The sequence below is a fragment of the Amphiura filiformis genome, chromosome 8, assembly GCF_039555335.1.
Source record: "Amphiura filiformis chromosome 8, Afil_fr2py, whole genome shotgun sequence".
NCBI lineage: Eukaryota > Metazoa > Echinodermata > Ophiuroidea > Amphilepidida > Amphiuridae > Amphiura > Amphiura filiformis.
The window spans coordinates 33,448,282-33,475,015 of record NC_092635.1 but is presented as its reverse complement, the minus strand read 5'-3'; the positions used below and the strand labels follow the sequence as shown (position 1 = coordinate 33,475,015).

The 26,734-nt window shown below is 35.9% G+C and overlaps 2 protein-coding genes across 2 annotated transcripts in view; both read right to left on the bottom strand.

Moving 5' to 3' along the window:
* The window catches only part of LOC140158975 (uncharacterized), a 564,514-nt gene that overhangs the window by 445,716 nt on the left and 92,064 nt on the right, over positions 1-26,734 (bottom strand). The gene's annotated exons all lie outside the window — the stretch shown is intronic.
* Positions 1-26,734, bottom strand: part of LOC140158972 (uncharacterized) — a 314,914-nt gene that overhangs the window by 263,826 nt on the left and 24,354 nt on the right. The window contains exon 7 of the mRNA XM_072182274.1: positions 14,235-14,378. Coding sequence (XP_072038375.1) covers positions 14,235-14,378 — 144 coding nt within the window. The remainder of the gene's footprint in view (positions 1-14,234; positions 14,379-26,734) is intronic.

The window sequence follows — 26,734 nt, the reverse complement described above, 5'->3', positions numbered from 1 at the left end:
TTCCAATACTCTTTGACCCCTGTAATTGTTCCATTCTGACTGACGGTACATTAAGGCAGAATTACTCCTTTGCAATTTTACGATATGCCTTACAATACATGAATGTACGCATAGTCGTTGGTAACCACATAATGTGATTTGCCCATTACGTTTCTATACAGTTGACCTCCAACCACTCCAAGGTCATAATTATCCAGGCGTTGTTGACTATACACAAAGCGAACATGACACGCACTGGTCCCACATGACAACGGCACGCTGTGTATTGCGATTCGTATACGTGGTAGTTAGGGGCTTCAGCCAAAATGGCCGCCGTATGGTTTGGATCGCGAAATTTAAAAATATTTTTCTGCCATCTGCGCCCGCCCCCCTCCTTAACACTAAATCACATCAGTCAAATTTGTCCTAACTTCTGTAATTATGAAGCCATCTCTGATTTTGAAAACTTATTTCAGAACTAAAATATCAAATTTAGTATTCGTACATCTTCCAATTTGTATGATAGTCCTGTGAATTTTTGTATATTTCCTCCTAAAATCCAAAATGCCAAACCTTTGATTTGATAAACCCTCATTGTCCTTCAAAGGCATAATAAAAGAATTTGAAGTTAAGTTTCTAAGGACGCACAATGCATGCATGCATTATTTGTTCCATTTTAGCAAAATTGAAAACATGAACGGTTAGCAGCATTTTCAAGTAAAATTGACTTTCAAGTAACATTATTTCCTACGGCATAATAGTCTCTTAAGCTCTTCCCATACAGGTCGTAACCGCACCATGACCTACCGAACAAAAAAAGGTTTCAAAAGAAATAACAGAGACATCCTGGAAATAAAAGGGAAAAAAATAAAGGTTTTGTTGCTTGAAGTTCAAGGGCAGAAGAAATTGCTGGAGTCTAAATAGATAACAAAATGATAATCGAAACTCCAGGTGATTAAAAGTGCCAATCATTGTCTATAAATGTTCAAATGAATATGAGCTGAATGGAATCTTTGATGTTTTAGCTCAGAGGCATAACATCACAGAAGATGTGGGCGAATACTATATTTCAAAGGGGCGCTTACTATTATTGCCTATGTTATGAAAGCTTTAATTAATTATGTTATGAAAGCTAAAGTGGACATTTTCTACACTGATCGATGTTGTAGGCTATTTTTTAACTAAGAAATGTTGTACAAAAGTTACAACCATTGCAAGCCAAAGGCCCGGATGGTTTGCTTGTGATTTTTTTTTCTTCAATTTTTGAAGACATTTTATGCTCAAAGTATCTTGTGCCCAAGATTAGAACCAAAGGTGGCTAATTAAGGGTAGACGATGTATTGTTGGTTGAAGCAGCCAAAAACAAAAAATCAATTTTCATTAACTAAATCAATACATCATTAAAAAATAACACTTTGATGTTTTGCACAAGTTCATTCTACAAATCATATACTTTGAAAACTTGCTTGATTTATTGTTGTTATCGAGTTATGTACGTTTTACAAAAGTGTTGTTGTTGCAGTCCTTTTTACAACATAACTCAAGAACCACATTTGAATTCTTCTACACGCTCGCTATGAAATGATCAATGTAATTTTTGCCAAAGCTCACTACCATTCGCAATATGCTGTGAACTACCGTACCAAATTGCAACAGTTTAAAATTTTGCTAACCTTAAAGTGATAATCTTTTATGGCATATTTGACAACACATCGCCATTCTGAAGATTTGAAGTCTTCGGAAAGGTGATGATATGTGTAAGGTACGTAGTGGTGGGTGTGTGTATATCTGTAAAGCTCTATAAACAAGAAAATAGAAGAGTAACCGAGGACAACCAGCAACCAAGGATGTCCATGATTCCTTCTACCTACCAGCATATCAGCATATAAAAATGCATTTAAGATTGTGTCTTATTTGGCAGTATCAAGCAAAAACTTACGTTGGTCCATAAAGTTTAGCTTCAGGTGTTCAAGGACCTTGGTTAGATAGAAAAAAGTTAAAGGTCCTTGTTTGCAGTTCTTAATTAGTAGGGTGTGTGTAGGGTGTGATTTTCTCAGACATGACCTTAATCTCTCACTCCGGGAGTGTAGATTTCACAAGGAGCCACCCATTCTGGTTATCCCATCTGAAACTCTTTCTTGCTGTGTTTGAGATTAAGGTCATGTCTTCCATAGGGTGTATGGATTTCAACTGGAATAGCCCAGAAAAAGAAAAAAGAAGAAAAAAGAAAAGGAAGAAAAATTCCCATCAAATGGTATCGTTCCTGTATCCTTAGAGTAAGATACACCTAAAATAGTTTTCATATTTATTACATAATAAAAAAAAGACAAAAAAGACAAAAAAGAAAAAAGAAAAATTCCCACCAAATGCTATCGTTCCTATATCCTTAGAGTAAGATACACCTAAAATAGTTTTCCTATTTATTACATAATCTGTATGGTTTGGAATATGATATATCTATATCTTACAACTGAGTTGACTAAGTAATTTAATATAGAGAGTAATAAAAGAGGTACTTCCTCCACATTATCTTAACAGCTTGTTTAGAAAACTGACAACGCTAAAACTCAAACATAAACCTCAACAAATCTAGTGCAACGATTCAAAATGAGTTGTACATCACTTTCAAATCAATTTTTGATTTTTCCCTACTTCAAATAATCATCTATAATCTCCTATTTGCATTCAAAATTTGACTTAAATTTCAAGATGTGTAGGCATAACTTGATAAATCTGATACTGAACGAGGACATATCTGAGGCATGGAACAGAATCAATGTTTCCGACAAATACCACCTTTAACTATGATACAATATCAACTGCTTATCAACCATATGGTGTCCAGACTATATCAAGTTTGTTGGGAAAGAAAAAATGACAGGGATTACTTTTTCTAGCGCATCACTTCTGGGAAACATCTTCACTTTATTTCAACTCTCTTTAGAACAGCTGTAGCACCAAGCAAGTTCAGAATTATGATGTTGTATTTACACAGGTATTGGCATTAATATAAAACAATAACATTAATATTGTAGAGTGAGAGGGTTATTGGGAGAACACACACAGCGTCATCATCCCTATATCTTCGTGTCAAAAATTGCCGTGATAGTACGGCGAATCCTCTCGTTTTTCAAAAGCTACGCATGGCGATTTTGTTCGAGATAGGCTGAGCGACTCAGGCTAAGCATACCATTTACACGATATGAGATACCACAGAGCCTGCCGCAGAGTTTCTATTCTACGATTTGCGCATGATCAGTACCACATATGGTGTTGCCATTATAGAAAATTTGATTTGTTGTCAGGTAAAACGCAGGTTTTGTTTCCAATACACTAACTCGAAATGCAATACACTAAATAGCGGGGCCTTGCTGTTTGCTGTGGATATATTTTACTGCATTTTATAAGTAAAGATTTTGAAATCAAAAGTCAAAATTGTGATATATTCAACTGTTTGAGAAATGAATTATATAAAGGAACCTGTGTAAGATCCAGGTGCTGTATCTATAATACAATGTACATTATCGACACACTATACCACTTTCTTTATCTGCGTCAATAATAGAATATTGATTTCAATCGAATTGAATACATGTCTCCATTTTGAGTTTGTACTACACCACTGAGCGATCTAGCGATCAATTTCTAGCTAATCAGATAGGCCTCCTTTTCTTGCGTTCGGTGAAATACCAATCGCCCGTCGCTCACCAACGGAGTATTAAGTTTATATTTATAATACTGGGTGTCGACACTGTGACACAGTCATAGATTTACACATTTAGATCTGCTCAGTGGTGGCACCAGATTATTTTTTTGCAGAGGTGGGGCATGGGGCGTGGGGGAGGGGTAAAGTGAATTTCAGGGGTTCCAAAATCTTGATTCTACAAAATAGCCACAAAATATTGAATATTCATTTTTGCTTGGTTTACTGGGCGGGGGCAACTGGGGGAATCTCTGACTAGGGGCATTTTTCCCCTCCATGCCCCCTGGTGCCACCAGTGGATCTGCTGATGAAGCCATGAATTTGCCAATGAGACACAGATTTGATTACTAATTTGCCAAATTGGATATTTGTCTAATCACCGACTAGCCGATTAGAAGTTGATGTGATTATTGAACAACCAATCAGACACTAGATAATATCGATCAGCCAATGAGAAAGTTATCTTATAAATGATTAGCCAATCAGATGGCAGATCTGGTTATTGAGTAGCCAATCAAATACTGATCATATTAATAATAAGCTGATCACAAACTGATCCGATCATCGAGTAGTAATTCCAACACTGATGTATATATGATTAGACAATCAGTCACTAATCTAATCACTGATTATCCAATCAGATATTAATTTGAACATTGATTTATAGAACATCAGAACACACTTTTAAGGCCAAGAAAATGAGAATGTAGGCCTATGTCTCATGACACCTGTTTGAATTGCTATGTGAAATCCAATTTAGCGCTTAGTGCTACGCGTTGGCCGTAAAAAATTTTTTCCCATATATGTTCATTGTTTTTTATTTTTCAGTATCGTATAGCGATTCAATTTTGTCTTATTTTGCAGTTTAGTTGTTGTTTTTGTACACATTTCACCATGATTGTAAAAGAGACAAAGAAAACTATTCATTTTGTATGTATATTACTATGTTTCTGTATTTAGATATCAAAAAGTACATAAATATTGTGCCTTAACTTTAAAAAAATAAGCATATCGCATAGCTCATTTTCTTAAAAAAATAAAAAAATAAAAAATCGCATAGCACTTAGCTTTTTTGCCAAATGTGTCTGAGACATACTTTCTTTTTTTTTTTGCCTAATCATTGATACTTCATTTGCATAAACTTTAAGAAATGTGAATTGGAGATCAGCGATAAGCAAGATGCACATTGGTAAGAATTTAAGAAGATGATCACATATCTAGCCAATTCTTTGTACTAACCTTGAAAAAACAAGGGACATAAAAAAATTAAGTTTTTAATATTATAAAAGGGCAATTTGGTCAAGTTCTTGTTGAGGCCATCAAGGCTAACTGAATACAAAGTGATTTCACCTGCAATGCTACAAGCTATTTGATTCACCGTGGCCGTTATTATATTGCAGATAATAACTGTGTGGTTACTCACTGTTGGTTTATCAGCTTTCAGTTGCTAGCCTAGCCTTAAACCCATATATTTTTTCTTGAAATTATCTTAAATAAAATTATTTTGTTTTATATATTACATTGAGTTGTTTACCAACTGAATTGGTTGCTGTTGTTCCAACTCACAGATTTTTAAGAATCAAATGTCAAAGAAAAAAATGAAATAAATTTGACTAAGGCATGTTTTGAACCCAGCCAAGGGGGCAATTTTTTTTTTCCTTACATCATTTTTTATTTTTCATAATTTAATACGAAATAATGCAAACTTAACTGAAAAAAAATTCTGAAAAAATCAACTTATTGCATCATTACAAAAATTATGTACGAAAAAAATAGCGTGCCCAGGAGATCTAGCTGTAAAGTAAATCTTAAGGACATTCTCAGAAATAGAAACAAACTCTTTTTTAAAAGTTTTACAGAATATTTGATTATGTATGTTACCCCTCATCAAAGACCCATACTAGCCCAAATTTAAAAAGAAGTCTTTTAAGAATCAGCAGATCCAGGCAGCATTCAAAACAAGCCCTATCGCAGTGAAATTTGCACCCCAAAATTTGCCTGTTGCGATACAACTTTAATAAAAGTGTGGCGCAAATTTGAAATACAAGTAAATACCACATTATAAGGACTTTGTGTGTTGAATATCTGACACTGCATTTCAAATTGCTCTGCATCAGATAAAATTGCACCACAACCTTCAAAATGGGGATGCAAAAGTACACCCCAAGGTCAGTGGCAGCATCAGGAATTTTTTCTGGGGGCAGGCAAAGGATTTTTTTTTTTTGGGGTGGGGGCAAAAATTGCCGCAAAAAGTGAAAATTTACGTAATTTGAGGGTTTTGCCTCAAAAGTGGGGGGCAAACACGGGGGGCAAGAAAAATATGGGGGCATTCCCATAGCGCCACCACTGCAAAATTAATTCAAAGACTGGCCAAGTGTCTAAATTGGGAAAAAGAGGTGGCTCGAGTAGCTGATGTTATCCCAAACTAGGCGGAATTTGGATAGCTGTCAAAAGAGGGGGGCATTGGCCAGCTCTGGATCCGTCCCTGAGAATTACTCAAAGCACATCCATGCCACCAACACTGCAACTGTCATGTCTTATTTTGTTATCGCTCCATTAATATTTACATCATTCATATCATAACTGATAATATCATAAGTTCATTATAGGTGAAGTGACTAATTATTGGTCCTATAAATAAAATAATCTATTATTTACTCATGATTATATCTCATGCGATGGAGATTATCAATAATGACATGAGGATCAAAGGTGATGATTAAACCTGCTACGTGTTTTACCTCTGATCAATAAAAGGGCAAACTTTCTACCATTGAGTAAACAAGCACTCCCTAACTTTGATAATCCATTAAAGGGGGATGTCCCATCTGCAAGCCTCATCCCAAAAATCATCCCATTATTTCACAATATTAATAATTAGCATGGTTAAAAGCAATTAATTAATCAGGCTAATTACTTGCTTACTTGCTCATTACAGGTGGTTCCCCATCTGACCATGGCAGCTCTCCAATCCATATCCCCCTGTCTTGCATAGCAGTTCCCAGGTCAGATGCTTCCAGTCCAGTGTCCTGCTTGTGCACATCTACATAAGATATTTGAACCCTAAACCCAATCAAGAGAGTGCTACAAACTGGGAGCTAACTGGGAGCTTGCAGTTGCTCTAGTGCTGTAGCCTTTTGTAGCGCTCTTTTGATTGGGTTTAGGGTTAACATTTCTTATGTAGATGTGCTCAAGCAATCCATAATTTCCCTCCAGTTTTACCAAATTTCCATCCAGTATGACATATTTCCCTTAGGTATTTCTTTATTTTTTCGGTCAAAAACCAACAATTTCCCGGCAATGAGCTTCCTGTATTGCCCACTTTTTCCCGCCATGATTAGGACACTGGACTGGAATCATCTGACCTGGGAACTACTATGCAGGACAGGGGGGATATGTAAAGGTGGCATAGGTACAAATGTATGTACAGCAATTTTTCATTTTTCAGGCTCTTCAGCAATTCAAAAGACTCACCTTTGAGAATCATGCATTAGTTATTTACCTTTACTTTGAGTTAAACTCCCAAAATTGTAGCTCTTTAGAAATTTTGGGAAATTTGACATTTTTTTAGCTCCACAGCCTGTAATTTGGTCCAATTTTAGTTCACTAGACCCCTCCCAAAATTTTTTTTTTTTTAAATTTCAGCTCAGAAGCCAAAATTTTACCCACAAATCACTTCTCAATTCCTAAAGTTTGACACTCTGAGCTCCACCCCATCAAAATTTAAGTTGAATCCCCATGGGGTAAGTGCAAGTCTCCCATGTGATCCAACTGCATCATCATAGTAGGTATATCACCCCAAAAATAAGCGCAGCAGAAACATGTTATTTGACGCATTTAATTGAATCATCGTTATGAATGCTTCAAAAAACAAAAAACAGAATTGAAATCGGATAATGCAAAGTGATGTAACGTCAACTTGAAGATACCCGGAAATCGGGTGAAAACCTGCCACAAATTGCTATAAATGGCAAAATGGCAATTTTTGGGATTTGTAATGCTTATTCGGACACTTACTTGAAAAGGTAGCATTGATTTAAGTATCACAGATTAATTGCATATCTTTCCGGACTTCGTTAAAGAAAACAAGATTAAAAATCTCTCCTCGAATAAATGTAATAAATCCACCAAATATACAATTTTAGCCATTTTGACCAATCTGCAGACAAATAAAAGCTTAAAAAATGACTAAGTCCAGCTCATTAATATGCAAAAATAATGCCAACAGAGAACCGTACATGATATGAGGATGCGGTTTTTTTTGCACACATAAGTACCCAAAGTTCTTTCATTTGGTAACAAAAAATACACAAAAAGTCATTAATTATGCAAATTAGCTAATTACATCTAATTATATATTTATGCCATTCTTATGTTAATTAGGCATATGTAATTTTTACTTTTTCAATGTTTTATTTATGTTTTATTCATACAGCATGATTTTGTCAAATATGAACCTGCTGTGATGTTGAATAAAGAAACTGCAGTTAATTGCCTAAGTGCACCGAGTTTTCAATTGGTATAGGGAAGTGTTTCACTCATTGTCCAAGGAAAAAAATACATGATAACAAACACTGGTATTTCAGACCGGTGGTACTAGGTCCTCTATTTCGAGAGACCTATATTTATTGATTTATGGACGATCTAAAAAATTCATAAAACAGGTCTTAACTCTTAAACTAGGCAGTGTTTAATTTCATAGGAGTTGATAGTGATTTAGGAAATGTTTCACCTACCATATATTAAAAAGACAAATTATTGTGATCAATGAAACATAACGAGGAAATCGTTTTTTGACATGTATGTTTTCAAAAATTGGCCAACTTTGATCCGCGCGCTTTTTGATTCACTGTTATGTATGCGTGCACAGTATGACAGAATTATTGTGCAGCCACTGTGACATACCTAATCATAGGAACACATAATGGGTACAGAAAGCTTAGCCAGCCAAAGTACACCCCCATGGTGTGTTATTCCCAGTCATGTGCTTAGCACCAGAAGCTGAGGGGTCTGTGGTTCAAAACCGCACACAAGAAAACAAATTTTCTCTTCACCTTCTTTCTTCCTTCCTTCCCCAAAAAGCCTCTAGTATATTAGGATTAATTGCAATATTTACAATACTTCATCATCCATATAAAATTGATCCATCTCCTTTAAAATAAACTTTTCATTACCCAGCTGATGACTCTGATGATCTGATAAGACAATTGTCAAAAACCGAGGGCAAAGCTCAAAAGGTTTGGCGATAAAAGCAGACCCTGGGGCCTGGGGTTGCAGTAATCATATAGTATTTGATTTAATTCAAATAAAAGTTGTATTGAATCAATTATGTAAGCATACATGGTTGTGCAAATATAGCCACCACGATATTACTAACACGACATGCATATTGGTAATGATAATTATTACACATATCTCCATGCATGTATCTTCCAGGTCAATGAAATTATTTGCAAAACTATTTAGTCTAAAAAGATGAAAAATAAAAGATAGCAGCTATATTGTGCTCTAGTATCAATATCAGCAATTATATTCATTCCCTGTGGGGGGAGGGGGTACTCAGTACAAATGACCATACGGGATGTGCCGCAAACATGGGTAGCATTTAGGTCTTTTGGTATATCAATGGCCACTTTTTCTAGGCTAATTTTGGAATATGGATGGGTCTTTTTACTTCAAAATTTTCAAAATTTTTTGGGAAAATAGCCCAACTTTGCTTAAATCTAGCCAAAATTTGGGGGAAAATTTGTAAAAACGTAGACATTATGGTTAAAATTTGGCTGAAATTGTTTACTTTTTGTATCAATGGATCCAAATTTCTCGAAAAATTGGTATATTGATGGGTCCACTTTCAAATTCTCAGCACCACACCCCTATCAAAACCAAACTTGAGTACCTCCACCCCCCCTCCCATCCCACTGGGATGCTCATATCACATTTCTTCTTCAGGAAAAAGAAATGCAACATAGGATGCAAGACATACACTTTGATGTACATTCAAGCAATTTAAATGACAATTGGTGACATCTGCATTATTTGTTTGCTCAAGTAAACACATAATGACCCATTGCACCTAAAGACAAGCCCTTTTACATGGCACTTATCAGAAAATCAATGCTTGAAATCAACTTTGCCACATAAAGTCAAGCGGACTTATTAGATTTGGACTTCTACAAATGACAGAGCAGGGGTCAACAACACCCTAACCTTCATGTACTTTGCGATATTTATATGCGGTAATGAATATTCATGTGTTGAAAATTTTTAAATGATACAAATTCATGGACCTACCAATTAATCTTCATTAATCAATATATTTTCAAAACGTTAAGTTCAAATCAGTATAAATAAAAGTTCTTACAAAATAACAGTGCTATGTTTATTTTTACAAACACAAAAATTTGAAGCCACAAACAATACCCACCAACCCATGGATACACACAATAGTTATGTACTCTCTCGCTCAGACTAAATAGTACAAACATATTCCTGCTTGCATCTTAAGCTTACTGCCAGCTAAAAGTCAAAGGCATTAACTACACAAATAAGCCATGGCAAAATTTGCTCTAAACAATTAAAGCCATATTCTCCGCGTCCAATTTCGCCCCTCTATAATATTAAACCTTCTTTCAATTATGGCTCAGGATTTCGTTACTGGAGTGCACGTCCCACTTAACGGTCTCGTTAATTTGCCATTAGGGTGAAATTGCCTCCCGGCCCAGGGTCTAAAAGAGTAAAATCTAATGGAGACTGAGCAAAGTTTGTTTAGCCTGTCACCTTTCAGACAGATGATGCTTGTCTATACCACTATCAAATTATTAATTTTTACATCTGAAAATGTTCATTTTATTCAGTTTTTACAACAAATTCAATGATTTCTTTTCACAAACTTTGCAAACTTCATCTAAATTACACTTTCTAGTCATCCAAAATTAAAATTAGTATCATACAAGTTCAAAATATTTCCTATTGGCATTAAAAAAAAATCAAAAATAAATAAACCACAAAAATAGTTAACCTTCGTATCCTCAACTATTTCTTCAACAGATAAATGTTCAACTACGACCAAAAAAATCCCCTCCTCTCACCCTATTTTTTCATAAACTCACAGCTGAAAATATTAATCATAAATTTAATCTTCCCCAATGTGCTATGTAACTCAACCTTTATGACCATGTGAAATCTATGACCAGTAATATCATAGATGAGTCATTTATCAATGTGTATCTATTACTACACTGGTCAGCTGGTACATGATCCTTTCCATTTAGTCCACTTGAACCTTGCTTGGTGATTTCATTTACTAAAATCATTATTTTAATAGATTAAAGAGCAGGATAGCATTGGTATAATATATCTCATCTATATGACAGGATATTCCCATGTGTTAATGTAATTGGATTTTATTAACAAAAATAACATGCATAGATTACATATTGTGGTAGATACTATACCTGACAAATTTATAAAACTGTTTACATACCATAAAAATTCATTTATAATTCTTATTCAATGGGTGCGTCTTGTAAAGAATTCACGTAATTTGATTGGTTTCGGGTGTATAATATCTCACAATAGTTGATAGTGATATTAGTCAGGCGGCGCGCCGCCACGCATAGCAATGGCGGCACGCTTGTTGCTCCTCAATGATCGTAGCGATAATGCGTTCAGCGTAATACGTCGCGAGAACTAAGAACGCGATTAGGCGGCTTAGATGTTCGTGATGGTTTCGTTCATTTAAAACAACGGGGATGTCCTCACAAAAGTAACTTTATTTTTTTCTGAAAAAGGGCAGTTTTTCTCGCAAAAATTACATTAAAACTGAATAAGAATGAGAATAAAAGATTTTTTTTGTCTTTTGCCTATCAATATCGTGTCATAATGGATGGGCTGGCCAATATTTTTTATCGTAGTGGATACCGCTGCGCCGGCATCCACTACTCAAAATATTGGCCAGCCCATCCATTATGACACGATATTGATAGGCAAAAGACAAAATCCTATCATTTATTCTCTAAGTATATGTGCCTATTAACGTGTTGCTCGGACAAGGAGAAATTTTTACAGTAGTTTGCTAAACTTTTTCACTTTTAATTTACAACTATCTGTAACACAGATATTTGTAAATTAAAAGAAAAAATGAAAAGTTCTCAAACTACCCTAAGAATGTGTTCTTCTCTTGTCTGAGCAACTCGTTAATAGGCATAATGTGCTTATTAACAAATTTTTATGGTATTATATTATGAATTTCAAACTTGAGAAGTCCTCTTCACATACATAGAGTAGAATTCTAATGAATTGGTATTTTTGCTTGTCAAAAGCAAGTGAATCTTCACATCAGAGGACTTCATCATGTATGACTGATATGGTCATCTGTTCCACTTCCCCGGGAAACCACTTTCCTGTGTTCCTTAGTCTCTGTTCACCAACAGGTCTGTCCACCCAAAGAACAGGTTTTGTGGTTAAGGTTATCTAAGGACCTTTATTTCATATACCCTATTAATAGGTATACTTGTTAACATTTGTCTACTTGTCTGTGGTTTTGTACTTTTACTACTGCAGTTTTAATACTCTTCTATGTTTGGCAGTCTTACTTGGTCCTCAGATTAAGTTGGTATTACTGGCTTACTATTACTGGCTTCTATTATACATATACCCAGTCTCATTCAAAGTGCCAAAGACTCTTCTCCTTTTTCACAAATGTCAACAATTTTTGACAAACTTTTACATTAACTTAGACTTCCTGAAACATTTCACCAAAACACAAGTTTCATTTGCCAAGTTTGCACCAAAAGACCCCTACATTAATACTTTTTGCTCCTTATCACAAGAAAACCCATTGATCCAGAGCACTATCACCAAATGCTCCTTGATATAACAGACATGCCCCAGACTTAAATATGGTACTCCAAAGATGAAACCCTGATCAGTATTGGGCCATTCTAATTTGACTTCTATGGGTCTCAGACTCCTAACGTAACTGACACGTTAACTTGGGAGGGAAAAAAGGAAAAAAAGATGTTAATAATCAGCAAACTCTGCCATGTCATAAAGCGATTCCCACCAAAAACATGTGATAAGTTTATCGGCAGCAAACTGTATTAATTTCATTACATAGAGTGATGAATGACTATTTCCTATCCATGATTACAGCCTATCAGGATCCAACTGGAAGTTTGCCAGACAGCTCCTATATAGTATCATTATCACATGACCTATATTCATCCACCTCTTGTCATCAACACTTTTTATCTCTGGCTACATTATCTAGTTCCTCTCTGATAGCAAGTCTTGAGTTGTACAACTGAAAACACATCAAGTTATGACGGACTTCTACTGTACTAGCATCATCTCTTTGTAGTAACTATAAGTTACTATCATTGATCATTCACTGCACATGGAATCCTAATTCATGAAGCTGAACCCTAATACACGCACAGATCCAACAAGGAAACCACTGCACATGCATGCATGCATCTGAAGTGATGCCATGACGCAATCACCCCAAGTCATATATACGCACGGAATTGCTGGCAGGGCCAGCAAAACCCCAATGGCTACCAGTTGGTGATCCTGTGGTTGGAACCCAAGGGGTCAAAGGTTGAAATCCTGGGGGTACCAAGTGACTTCTTTGTTCATCTTTTCTCCTTTTTTGTTTCTTCTTTCCCTTCTGATAGCAAAAAACCCTTGGGGGAGTTAGGGTTAATTAAGCTTACTTTGAAGATTTGTATGAACATTGAATAGTGTTTCTTATATACAAGTACAACCTGTGGAAGAATTCCCCACATTTTTTGTCTTCAATAGAAGTTCTACCTATGACGTATTACTGAGGTACTTTCAACATGACTGGATGCATGTTGTCAGAAAACAAAATCCACATTTCAGATTTTGAATGCATCATCTTATTGTGCTACAAACTAGAAGATGTTGAAACTTCCACACAGCATTAAATTGAATGGACTTGAATGGTATAATAGCATGCTTGTTCAATTTTTGTGTTCTGAGTCAATTAATAGATTCATCACAGACAACATCTGTACTGATATGCTTACAAATCTTCATGTAAAATGATCTCATTCAGTGAAATGAAATCAGTATATGACATGATCTGAATCAATCAGACTAAAGGAAGTAACTTACTATATTGCTGATATTCTTAGTGATAGCCCCAGCATACTGACTTAGTTGTGAAGTTTTGAGCTTTTATAATGCCAATAATCAGTGGCAGTGCCACGAGGGAGGGTTATGGGGAAATTCCCCCAGTCAGAACTCTTTTCCCCCAGTTTCCCCACAAAATTTACAAAAATCACAGCAAATTTGTGACCCCCCACTTTCCCCCTGCCCCCCCCCCCCACAAAAAAAATTCCTGGTGCCACCACTGCCAATAATGTATTTGATTGTTTTTTACCTTACCATAAGTACTGCATATTAGCCTGATTGGCTTCTTTACCATTCAACTCATATCCAATGAAATATGTATCTCTTGATTCTCTTCTCTGTGTCATCTCTTTAACAGGTACTCTCTGCATCTGTGAAATATAAAACAACCTACCTGATAATGCCAGTGAGTGTGATCCACTTCCTGCTGCAGAGATGATGTTGGTTTCCCTGGTGAATCTTCGACTAGGAAAGAGAACATCTTCACGACGGTTGCCACATGGTGCGCCAAACCCCCACACATACAGGGAGCCATTTCCTAGGAAAGACCAATAAAAAAGTAACACATAATACTTTCATTAAAAAGTTATTATGATGGGTATGAACAATAACATAGAATCCACAAACCCTAAAAGGACAGTTAAAAACTGTTAATTTGTGCCTACTCCCCATTCCAGATAAATACAGCACTAATTTTTTGGGATTAAAGTTCTGCAAAATAAAACATAGCTAAATCCTAATCCTTTAGTTAGTCCTAACTGGCAATAAAAGTAAAATTTTAATATTTGGCCAATTTCTTGAAAAAAGTGCCAAAAACATGCATTTTTGTCGTGTTTTCTGACAATCGAGTCACAAAAATCAAAGACTTGGAGCAAGTCTAAGCATTCAAAATCTTGAGTAGATGCCGCAATTTTGATCTAATTCCCACTTTTTTGTGTTACTATAACTAAATAATGGGTTATAAAAATGAAACATGTCTTCTCTAAAAACTAGAATGCATAAACGGAAATTAGTCTTAGTACAAGTCTTTGAGCTTGATTGTCACAGCATACGAAAAACACCCTAAAAGCGCATGTTTTTGGCCCTTATTTCCAAAAATTGGCCAAATATTAAAATTTTACTTTTATTGCCAGTTAGGACATTAACTAAAGGATTAGGATTTAGCTATATGTTTCATTTGGCAAAACAGGATAATATTTTTTTATCCCAAAAAATTAGTGCTGTATTTTTCTGGAATAGGGAGTAAAATCATACAATATTAAAAGAAACATTCAGAAAAACTCACATTGTTATTAGTGTGAAGACATTTGGAAACTCCCAAAGTATTTATAATTATATTTTTGGGGAGGATCGATACACTTGTTTCATGCAAATGGGTTTTTCAAAGGTCTAGTACACTCTAGAAATCCAATACCCCAACTAAAGCATCCTGGGTATAGACTAGGGGGGGGGGGATACTCAAGTTTGGTTTGGGTAGGGATGTGCTGTTGAGAATTTGAAAGTGGACCTATCCATATACCAACTTTTCAAGAAATGTTGACCCATCGCTATATCAAAAGTCAAACTTTCCAGGCAAAATTTGGCTATTTTTCGGAAATTTTGTTTTGTTGAAAAAAATGACCAATCCATAAATCAAAATTGGCAAAGAAAAATGGGTCATACCAGTAATAAATGGCCCAAAAATGAGATCCATGCTAGCCAGCGCATCCCTGTATGGTCATTTGTACTGAGTACCCTCACCCGTTACAGGCCTAATTATTAGAACCTAAATATTAAGTTGTACAGAATCATCAGAATGCCATGTATAGTGAGTGCATGTTTTAAAAGCACTACTTGTTTCAATTTGTCAATTTGTGTCACTTGAGATCTTTCCAGTATACTCTTAGATCCAAGAGGATGCAAAAATGAAACATTTCACAAAGGAGACATTCTGTTAACAAAAATAATCATGTTTTTCCCCCTGATCTTTCAAACTTTGAAACACACACATTGTGCTATTCCATTTAAAATCCACACTACCCCTGTGGAAGATTTTGTAAATATCTGCCACAGGGGGAGTACAAATTTCAAATGGAATGAGCACATTAGGCAGCTCCATTTGCATTTCATACCCGGTCCCCGCACTCCGTGCATCCATGGGTATTCATGCTCGTCGAAAATTTCGCGAAATAGGGGGTGTTTTCAGATGAAGAAATGCGATTCATGAAACACACAAAAAGGGGTGTTTTTTTCAAACCACGTGTTCGTGAAATTGAAAAAAGGGTATTTTCATGGAACAGCCTACGTGTTTCTGTCAGAAAAGGGTATGTTAGAAATATCGTTCGCGTTTTAGCGAAAATAGGGGTATTGTCGAAGGGCAAATAATTCGCGAAATCGCTAAAAAAAGGGGTGTTTTTCCCCTAAAAACTTCGCGAAATGAGATGCAAAAGGGGGTGTTTTTAAAGTTCACCGACAAGCATGAATACCCGCGGATGCACGGAGTGCGGGGACCGGGATTTCATACACCCTCTGAAAGATTGAATCTTCCCCTGAGGGAGAGTGAGTTTCAAAATGGAGCTGCTAATGTAATAATTCTATTTGAAACTCATACTCCCTCTGTAGAAGATATTTCCAAAATCTTCCACAGGGGGAATGTGGATTTTCAATGGAATAGCCCATTTTTATGCTTACTAAAATAAGAAACACTGTGGATAAAATGTTAGACAACTTCTCACTACTAATACCATGAATCCTATGCTCTTGGGTGAATTTAATCCACTTTGCAGTCATCTCACACTGTCATAACCCAGGTCACAAACATGAAATATACACTGATAATTTGCTGCCATTACACCTCTGATACTCGCTAACTGCATTTGGAAGCGTACAGTTCATCTCTTTTTACACCACCAGAGACGGTTAAAAGTGAGTGCCATTTTGACAGACAAGGTTAATTTTCTGACATGTGATGCTAATTAGTGACAATGAATATCTCATAGAGTTCATCATCAGTCAGAGCTGATGCTGAATTGCCTAGCTAGGATTAGCCATGATAACTTTACCATACTTTTAAGCTTCTTGGCAAAGTGCATTTCAACTCGTAATTGGGGAAAATTTAATTTATGGGGGGATGAAGAAAGAATTATACGAAAGTGTTTTTTGAACAGTCGTTTTGGGCCAGTTAAACAATATGCAAAGTGCACTTCAGATAGGTGCTGTTCTCAGCTGTGTCTATACTATTCTATATCAATCACAATGTTATGAGCAAGCCTGGAAATAAGCGGGCGCAGGGAGCAAATTTGCCCTCGTAAAGCCATCAATTGCTCCTGGGTAAAATTCACATGAACCAGGAGCAATTTATTTTAGAAAATTGCTCCTGGTTCCAATTTTTGCACTTGATGCAGTAGTGTTGGAATGCTGTATTGTATATATGCAGAAAAGGATTTACTATTGAAAATTGCTCCTGTTTCTTCAGATATTGCTCCTGGTGCTTGTAAAATCCCAGTGAACCAGGAGCAGTGTTCAAAAACAAATTGCTCCTGGTTCCAGTCTGCTTATTTCCAGGCTTGGTTATGAGTCTCGCCAATTACTACTTGAACACAGTATAGAAAAGACAATAAGAAATTGGTTTTGTGCCATTTTATCTTGCAATTTGCCCACTATGATTTTAACACATGGTTTATGGTTAAAATTTAGGGTTAATGTTTAAAATTTAGGTTAATGTTTAGAGTTTGGGTATAAAATACAGGCTATTAGGGTTATGGCCGTATCATACTACCAATTACAGCCTGTGACAAAAAAATATTGTTACTGTTCAAATGGCAATAATGATTGTACTGACACTACCAAGGTTCAGTCGTGGCTAGCGATGTAGCAACGAAGTTTTCTTGATGTCAACTGGCTACGATTTGATGCTATGTTATGCAAGCAACTTCCAATCGATATATCAGCAATTGCGTTTCTGATAAACGATGGAAGTAACATAACAATTTAGGGTTAGGTTTAGGATTTGAAGAAAACAAAGTGACAACAGAACATCAGATTGCAAGAAAATCACCTGGGGGTCACTCCCATTGTGGCCTGTACACCATCCGCGATAATCAACTTTTGAAAAGCACCCTAAACAAGGATTTAACCCTTGGCTAAAACAATACCCTAAACATGTGTTTTCACACCCTAAACAGGGATTTTATTCCTTGCATCAAATTTTATACCCTAAATTTCATTTCCGCATATTAGCAATTGCAATTTTGCTACCTTTTTTTTTTTTTTTCTTCATGTTTTTGACACCCTAAACGCGTTACGCGCGTATCGTGCTTACCCACGAAAAACTACCGTTTTTATGCGTTTTCATTATCGCGGATGGTGTACAGGCCACAATGGGAGTAACCCTCCCGGGGAAAATCATATGTGACATGAAATATATACAAAGATATTTATGACATTCTTGCATTTCCAAATACAGAACGTGATCTACAATGTCAACTATATTCCTCCTTTAAGTTCTTCTTCTTTGTTCAGGACTCACTATCTTTTTATTATTTTTAAAGGGAAAAAAATCAATTAAATAATCAAGATTATGAAAGTGATCATTTTCCTGAAATCAGATACCATTTTCCCAAATCAGGAAACTGCTGAATACACATACGAAACAAAAACCTAGTTTTGACAAAGGTCCATCTTAATCTTTTGCTACCCAGCCCAGGAATATGCCCCAACTTGTTTGAGTCCTATAGTATGGTCACTACATTTATAGGAGGAATACATTTCAAAAAGTACACCATTATTAAAATATCTCCCAATTTTTAGTTTTACAAAAGTCCAGCCTTTCTAGTAATTTACACCCACTAGAAATATGCCCAAACTTGTTTGGGTGGTTTTACAGACCCAAGATGTACATTTGTGTTACTGACAAAAACTTGAACATCAAGGACTGCTTTTCAAAAAGCTATCTTAGTAGCCACAAAACACTTTTCTATTCTTCGCTAGAATATAAGGTCTCAATTTTTACAAACGTCTCTCTTGTTAACATATCTGCTTACATCATGTAGAAATATATGTCCAAACTTGTTTTAGTTAATGTGATAATGCATGACACTAAAGACTCACTTTCTAAAGGCTATGTATAACATACAAATAACAAGGAAAAACACATTTTCAGTTCATATTATGGGCTTAAAAGGTCTAGTTGTGACATTTACTTTATGGGTACTGCTTATTACTTGAACTATATACATAGTTTTGCAGGAAATATTGTAATTATTACACACACTATTGTAATCATTACGCACACACAGCGGGTTAATTAGGTAAAATATTGCATTTTTCTTTTAATACGCTTAAAAACTTATGCACTATAAAAAACAGATGGTTTAAGTCCTCTATATTGACTTGATTGAGCTGCAAGTCTAGCTAGATGAACCTGCTGCCACTGCAGTAATCTTGATGGTATAAGGTTGAGAATTTCATCTTCACTGACACAAGAGCAATAATCTCTCCTATTGTCCATTCATCATCTTCCAAATAAGAGCAATCACTTCTATGTAAGGTACAGTATGTAAGATAAACGTAGTGTATAAAGCAGGTCTAAACATGTCCATTCATAAGGTGCGATGTGTTTCTTTAAAAAAACAGTTCATCAAGACTGTAGACTTGCTATACATCGTTGAGGAATTACTTTACAAATCGAAGTTGGCTTGCAATTTATACTCTGGCCTTCACGAGTATAGTCTCGCAATTTAACATGGTCAAAGAGTAATGAATGGGGAGTTGTGTTCACACATGCCATCATGCATGCATAGTTTGTGTACATGTATGTGTATACTATTAGGGCTTGAATTTGGCACTTGATAAAGGTAATAATAGAAGTTGTTAAAATTTGGGAAAGTTGTAGATAAAACATGTTGCTTGTCTATATTTTGTTCCAAATTTGAACCTTTTTATGTTAAATTCAACTAAACCACTTATTGATTTGAAATTACTTGGTACTCGAGGTCGGTAAACATGAGTAAGATTTAATCTTTCCCTTGAAAAGTCCTTTTCAAAGTACTCATTTGAAAAACATTTATAATCATTTGCTTAGCAAATATTTAAAACAAGAGGCTAGTATTATGTTGTTAATCACAGCAGCTGGTCCAATCTGAGCAAGTTGTTAAAAAGTTTAAGCTTAAGCACTGATATGTATGTGCATGTGTTGGGGGTATTTGTGAGCAGTAGCGTACACTCTAAGAAATAAAGGTTCTAAAAAGGCTAAAATCATCTTTTCAGGAGAACCCTAAAAAGGTTCTCTAAATAACCAAAAATATTTCCAAAACCATCAAAAATGGCCACAAAAATGCAATACAGATCCGTTTTCGGTTCTTTAGAGAATCTTTAAGGGTTCTCCAAAATTAAAGAACCTTTTTTAGAAGTTCAAGGAGGAAGGGTTCTCCTGAGAGGACAAAAAAGGATCTATTTAGAACCTCCTGGCTCGAAATATTGAGACAGAATTGATCAATGTTAGTGATTTGCACCATCCCATTGGTCTGTTTTAGGTAACCTTTTTTCAGTCCATCTTAGCATTAAATCTGCAAATGTTTGTCGTTAAGCACACATTGGTCCCAGTAAAGTAATTTGGAAGTGTGCTCTTCTGAATGGTTCTGCTGCACATTATACCGTTGCCCTTTGGTGATCAAAATGGCAACCTTTCTGTAGGTGGACGCGTGGGGTGGGTGTGTTTGATGAGGATGGGGTGTGTGTATGTGGGATGCATGTTTTGTGTGTTACTCTGGATATGTACATTGAAAATGTTTTGTTCAAACATTTTAACATCTCTACAAAGTAAGCATCCTGCAAATTAAACATGGCCAATAATTAATTAAAATCAATAATTAATTAACAAATCTTTATTAGTATTAATGATTCCTTAACATCCTGGTACTAATAGTAATTGATAATTCAATACTGGGAGATAATAAAGTGTAATCAAAATCAATAGCAGAAGGGCAATGTCCCCTTGACTACTGTGCAAAATAGAATCCAAGTGGATGGATTATGTTTAAGCCATAATGTAAAAAAACTTTTCAAATAAATTTGGTTAATTTTGTTAAAACTTGTTTCTTTTTTATGTAAATTTGTAATGTTTACACATGTCCTAACTTACACTTGATTGAAATGAGTCAAACTTGTTGTGTTGAAATAATGTTATAATTAAGACATAAAATGCCCCCATAGAGTTGCCCTACTAGTATAGGGCCTTTTGACTGTGGTGATCCAAAACCATGCTATATCAGAAAACCTGATTATATCCAGAGAACTGCTTCCCCAGAAGCGGTGGGTTTTAGCGGTTCTCGGATATAGTGTGTTTTAAAGGCCCTATAGTAGGGCTACCATAGAGCTTCACAGTTAAGCAGCCAAGATAGTGAGTGAGTTTTCATTCAGTTTACCTCATTATTTTACCTCAGAAAACCATTCAGACAGTTGTTTCTAATATTACAGAGCATTTCATAATTTTTGGTAATGAATAACGAAATAAAAATTTGGTCAAATATTCACATAGTTATTTTGTGTATGATAATCCTAACCATGTAACCCTAACCCTAAGCCTAATCCTTACCTTAAACTAAACCTAACCCAAATTTTGTGTAAAATTACATAACCACAAATTTGACCAAAATCATATAATACGGCTTTAATGTCAACCACCTAAATCACCTCTCGTAACATTTTGTTTTTGGTTTCCTATTCATATCAAAACAGCATCCTCTTCCCTCCCCACAATATTTGTTTTGCCAACCAATTTGATGGTCAATTACCAGTTGTTACAAAGTAATTGGCCTAGCCACTGAAAAACATAACTTGACATTTTGCCTAGGCCAGACAACGATGTCGTAACAGCAGTAACGGAACGCAGGATTCAGGGAGATCACTGAAACAAAAACCACCGGTAATCCATCATTTTCTTAATCGGATAGACACGCAGCGTTGAAATCACCACACATTGGGGGTTATTAATTTCTGTATGCTACCAAGATCAATCATCCCCATCCAAGAGTCGGTCGTCATCAACCATTGGACGATGTTTTGCGTTTAATATTGCCATCCCCGCATGATATGGTTTAACCATACATCACTCCTCATTTCGCATCTTTTGCCCTTCACCAAGGTTAATTCCTATTGTCAATTTCAATAACTGTGGATGTTGTAACGATATTTAGAGATCACGCACTCCACCTTAATGTCTAGTGGCCATTAAGGTGGTATTTGAGGCATTTTGGAAGTGCTTTATGCATGTTGTAAACAGATTAATTGAGTAGAGCAAAGCACACTTATCAATATGCCTTTTGTTTTGAAGCAAATCGGATATATGGTTTTCAAAATATATCAATTCATATTTCTTTGTATCTCACTGTTAAATTATCAATAATCAATAAAGTTAATATGCTAAATTGACTGAAAAGGCTATATATACGGGTATATAATTTTTGCCAATATTTTACTAAAATTCCATGCATATAATTATGTTCAGTGTACTTTTATTTTGCAAACTTTTGCCTTGAAACTTGGTCAAAGTGTTTCTAATAAGTTTTAATGTATTATTTGACCAAGTTTCAAGGCAAAAGTTCTCTGAACATTTACAAAAATGTATGCATGGATTTTTAGCCAAATATTGGCAAAAATTACACATTAATGAGCCGTTTCAGTCATTTAAGCTCATTAATTACACTGATTATTGATAAAAACAATAAGATACAAAGAAAATATAAATTCATGTATTATGAAAACTGTATGTCTGATTTGCTTCAAACAAAAGGCATATCAATCAGTCTACTTTGCCCTACTCAATTAATCTGTTCAAAACATGCTAAGAGCATTTCTACTTTCCAGAATTATCCTCATATACCACCTTAACTCTTTAGCATCTCACATAGGAATGTGCTGCTTTACCTGGCTTATTGTTTAATGTCTATATCTGACCTTATAAAATGAGGACTACAATACATAATGGCTGGTCAATAGTCTTGCAGCGCTCACTAATAGTATTGGTCTATATTTGCCTCCAGTGTTTAGAGGATTTAGCTTCTCTGCTAATGGTCATGTGTCCGATTTTCCCGTTAGATAACTTGGAAGATTATGTCCAAAATGTCAAGAATTACATTATCTACAGCAGAAGCCAAGCACAGGCTAACTACTAACTGATGTGGGAGGGTATTTGAGAACTGTAAATGAGCATCCTGGTGCCTCTATGACACTACATTCTTCTGATCTGAACAACCTGTTAGGGGAGCAAATTGCTCAAAATACTATGAAAAACCGTAAAAAATGACCAAAATTTGTGATGAGCACCTTCCTAGGCTAAACAGGTATTTTAGCATTAAATTGTAAATTTAATGGGCTTTATCCTCATAATTGATGTACTATGAAAACTGCATGTCCCTTGACATAAGTGGAATTTTAGGCACAACCTAAGTGGAATTTTAGGCACAACCTAAAAATGCCCTCCCGTAAAATTCCCACCAGAATTTGGAGGTTTACCCTGGTACACCAATGGGCTCAGTTCCTTTGAATCGTATCACGATACCTTCAAATTGTGTGGCTTTGGATCTTACTAGAACATTTTGTTCTAAATTGTTCTAAATAGTAAGTTGACTAAATTTTAGTACCACCTTTTCCAATGTTTAGAAAAAAAAATGTTGCATGTGTTATTTTTGTTTTAAGTTATTTCTAGTTGCTAATGAAGCGAAGCTTGAGTAATTAAGAGTTACTTTAGTACTCAAGGTTAATGGCATGCTCCTAATTTATTCTTTCCCTTCAGTGGTCCAAGGAAGAAAATAAATTGAAATGAAAAAATTTGGGTACATTAAAAATACCTATTTGCCACATATTTCTATTTTGATGATCGGTCTTAGGATATGTGATAGGGTGTCAGACACAGGATTTACCATGGAAGTCAAGGTGCCATGCACATAATTCCTCTCAGTTAGTAGCTGTGATTCCTTGGGTGGGGTATTATTATGAAAGGGTAACGGATCCCCTCGACTGGCTAAAATCCTGCCACAAAAGGTACAAATAGGATAGGATGAGGTGAGATATTTCTAAGTATGACACTAAATATAAACCAGTTCGCATGTCGCATCATCCTATTTTTTTTTTCAAAGGTAATAAAGGCTAAAACTCTTTACTATATCCTTTTTTTCAATCCTTCTTTGCTCATAACTTTTGATGTTGAAGTCACAGGTTCAAAATGAAAACAATTTTTTTGGCCTAATAGCTGCATCCTCTTCCCTCCCCCCAAAAAGTCCATTGATATATTTAAGGTCCAAATAAGAAAGCAAGAAAAATGAACAAAAGAACCACTTTCCATGTTAAATTGTTCAAAATAGCCCCAAGTCCACTTTTTGCTTGAAAGTGATTTTAGGGGGAGGAAATGGCCCACATTTTAAAAACTCCACACACCCGCAAAAAAGTATGTGTATGAGCCCTGAGGCCAACTTATGAAAAAACTTAAAACGATGTTAAATACTGAAAGCAAACAAAGAGAATGTTTAACCTTGTAAACTGTTATTCAATTCTAGGATCAGTGCTCATACTCAAAGGGCAAGTTAAACACGGACAACAAAAGACAAATAACAAAACACACATTTGTTGACAACAACAATGGACTAAGTTTTGATAAAAAAAGCATGGTTGAAATAAAATAACAGAGCAGAGTTTACTGAGTTCATATTCTTATCAATTTCCAGCGATTATGAACATGACTACCACATCAAAATAGGGTCCACATAATTGGTTGATTATTAACCCTAACCGAACTGAATCTCACTAAAGCTCACTAAGAAAAGCACAGTGCATGCATGGATATCATGAATGGCCTAGGAACCGGGGAGGGGGGGGGCCTTGGGGGCTCAGCCCCCTCAATAATTTTGGTGCAGGGCTGGAATACCTTTCAGCCCCCAATAATCCTAGGTGAAGTTAAAAAATTGTGATAAAATAGAGGGAAAATGAGTGTTTGTGACCTATATTTTGCAACATTTTCTGACTCAAAGGGAGGAACCACCCAGGGTGGCCCACCAAAACCTTTTCAATTTTCAGCCCCCCCCCCCCCATGTTGAAAATCTTCCTAAGCCAATCATGTGATGCGATTACGCAATCAGCCTAAGTCATATAGACTCAGGGAATCGCTGGCCGGACCAGCAAAATCGTTGTGGGTACAGGCCTGTGATTTTGTATGTGGCATGTGAGGAGTCAGAGGTTCGAATCCTGGGGGTGCCAGGTGACTTCTTTGTTCTTCTTCTCTCCTTTTTTGTTTGTTCTTTAACTTCCGATAGCAAAAAACCCATGGGTTTATATAAACCAGGTTGTCTTGATCTTTGATTCTCTTCAACTCCACACTCTCCTTTCAATAGCATGTAGAAACACCAAGGGGAACAGACCCATAGATGTGTTAACCTTAATAGCCCTAATGGCTATCTTTAGCACCTAAAATTAGCTCCATCTTAACCCTAAGCAGTAAGCACTATACTATTATAAGCCTAATGCTGACTCTAATCCCAAAGCACTACATGTACACAGGTCTTACTTGCATGGGCACAACATCTAATTTAGTCCTATAGCCTGATATGTACTAATGGCTCTTTCTGTCATACCCTCAACATTTTTTATTCAAATGAAAAATGACAACACTATGCAAATGTTAATTATTAATCTTGATACAATTTATTACATCACCACATTCACCAGGGTATGATAGAAAGAGTCATTGTTACCTAAGCGGGCACCAATAGCGCTATAGGACCAAATTTGATGTGGTGCCTTAGCAAGTTTAACATGTTGGTTAGAAGCAGCTAGGCTGAACCAATATACCTGTGTACAACCATTTGGAAAGATAACTATGAGAAATGGGTCAGGTTTCTTAAGACTCCAGCCACCCCGTGATACTCGGATTAGGGTTAGGTTTTAGGGTTAGGGACAGGATTAAGTAGGGTTAGGATTAGTGTCAGGATCAGGATTAAGAGGTTAAGCTTACATCTATGAATAAAGTTTGAATGGCCACCACTATTTCAAATTTGATCTTAAATTTGATAAATAACACTACAAGCCAAAATCAGATTGGAAACATTTGAGAGAAATAAACTTGGTGAACAAATTGAATTTTTGCGAGTTGGCTGTCCGACTGTCTATGATGTTGTTGTGGTCAAGCATGTCGTCCAGCCTAGCCAGCAGGTTTGAGTCATGCACAAATCAATACATGCCTATTAACACACATTTTTACTGACATTTCAGCACATGAGTACAACATACTTGTATCTCATTTAGCTGCTTCTTGGCGAGTTTCAAGTTCATATATGACACAGCCTATAGTAGATAATCATACTTCCCCTGCCCACATGTCCATTATTAATAGATATAATTAGGGTTGGTGCAAAAAAAAATGTGTACCCCTGGGTAATAAACGTGTGGGCAAAGATTTTTTGGCAGGCCAGAAGGGGGGGGCAAGAAATTTTTAGACAGATATTTGGGCACCATTTTGATATCATGCAAGAAGGTGTAGAAACATGTTAGGAAATATCAAAATTAATATGCAAATATTTTTGCTCACTGCACTTACATCACATTATTAGACACTTTCAGGTTCTAAACTTGGCTTCCCAAAAATCTGGCAAGTGTGGGGGGAAGACTTTTTGGCATGTTAAAAGGGGAGGGGAACAATTTTTGGCAGACCATTTTGAGAATTCACCACCTGGGGTACACATAATTATTGCATAGCCCCTTACAATTATGCCCCAAAAGATCACAATTTGATGACATAATGTAACTTTTTTAACCAAAATGTTCAGCCAATTCGGATGTTTGTAAATTTTTCTTTAGTTCTGAAATTGGTTCGCATTTTGTTGAGTCCTATACCTCTCCAATAAATCATACTTACAGGCCTGGTTA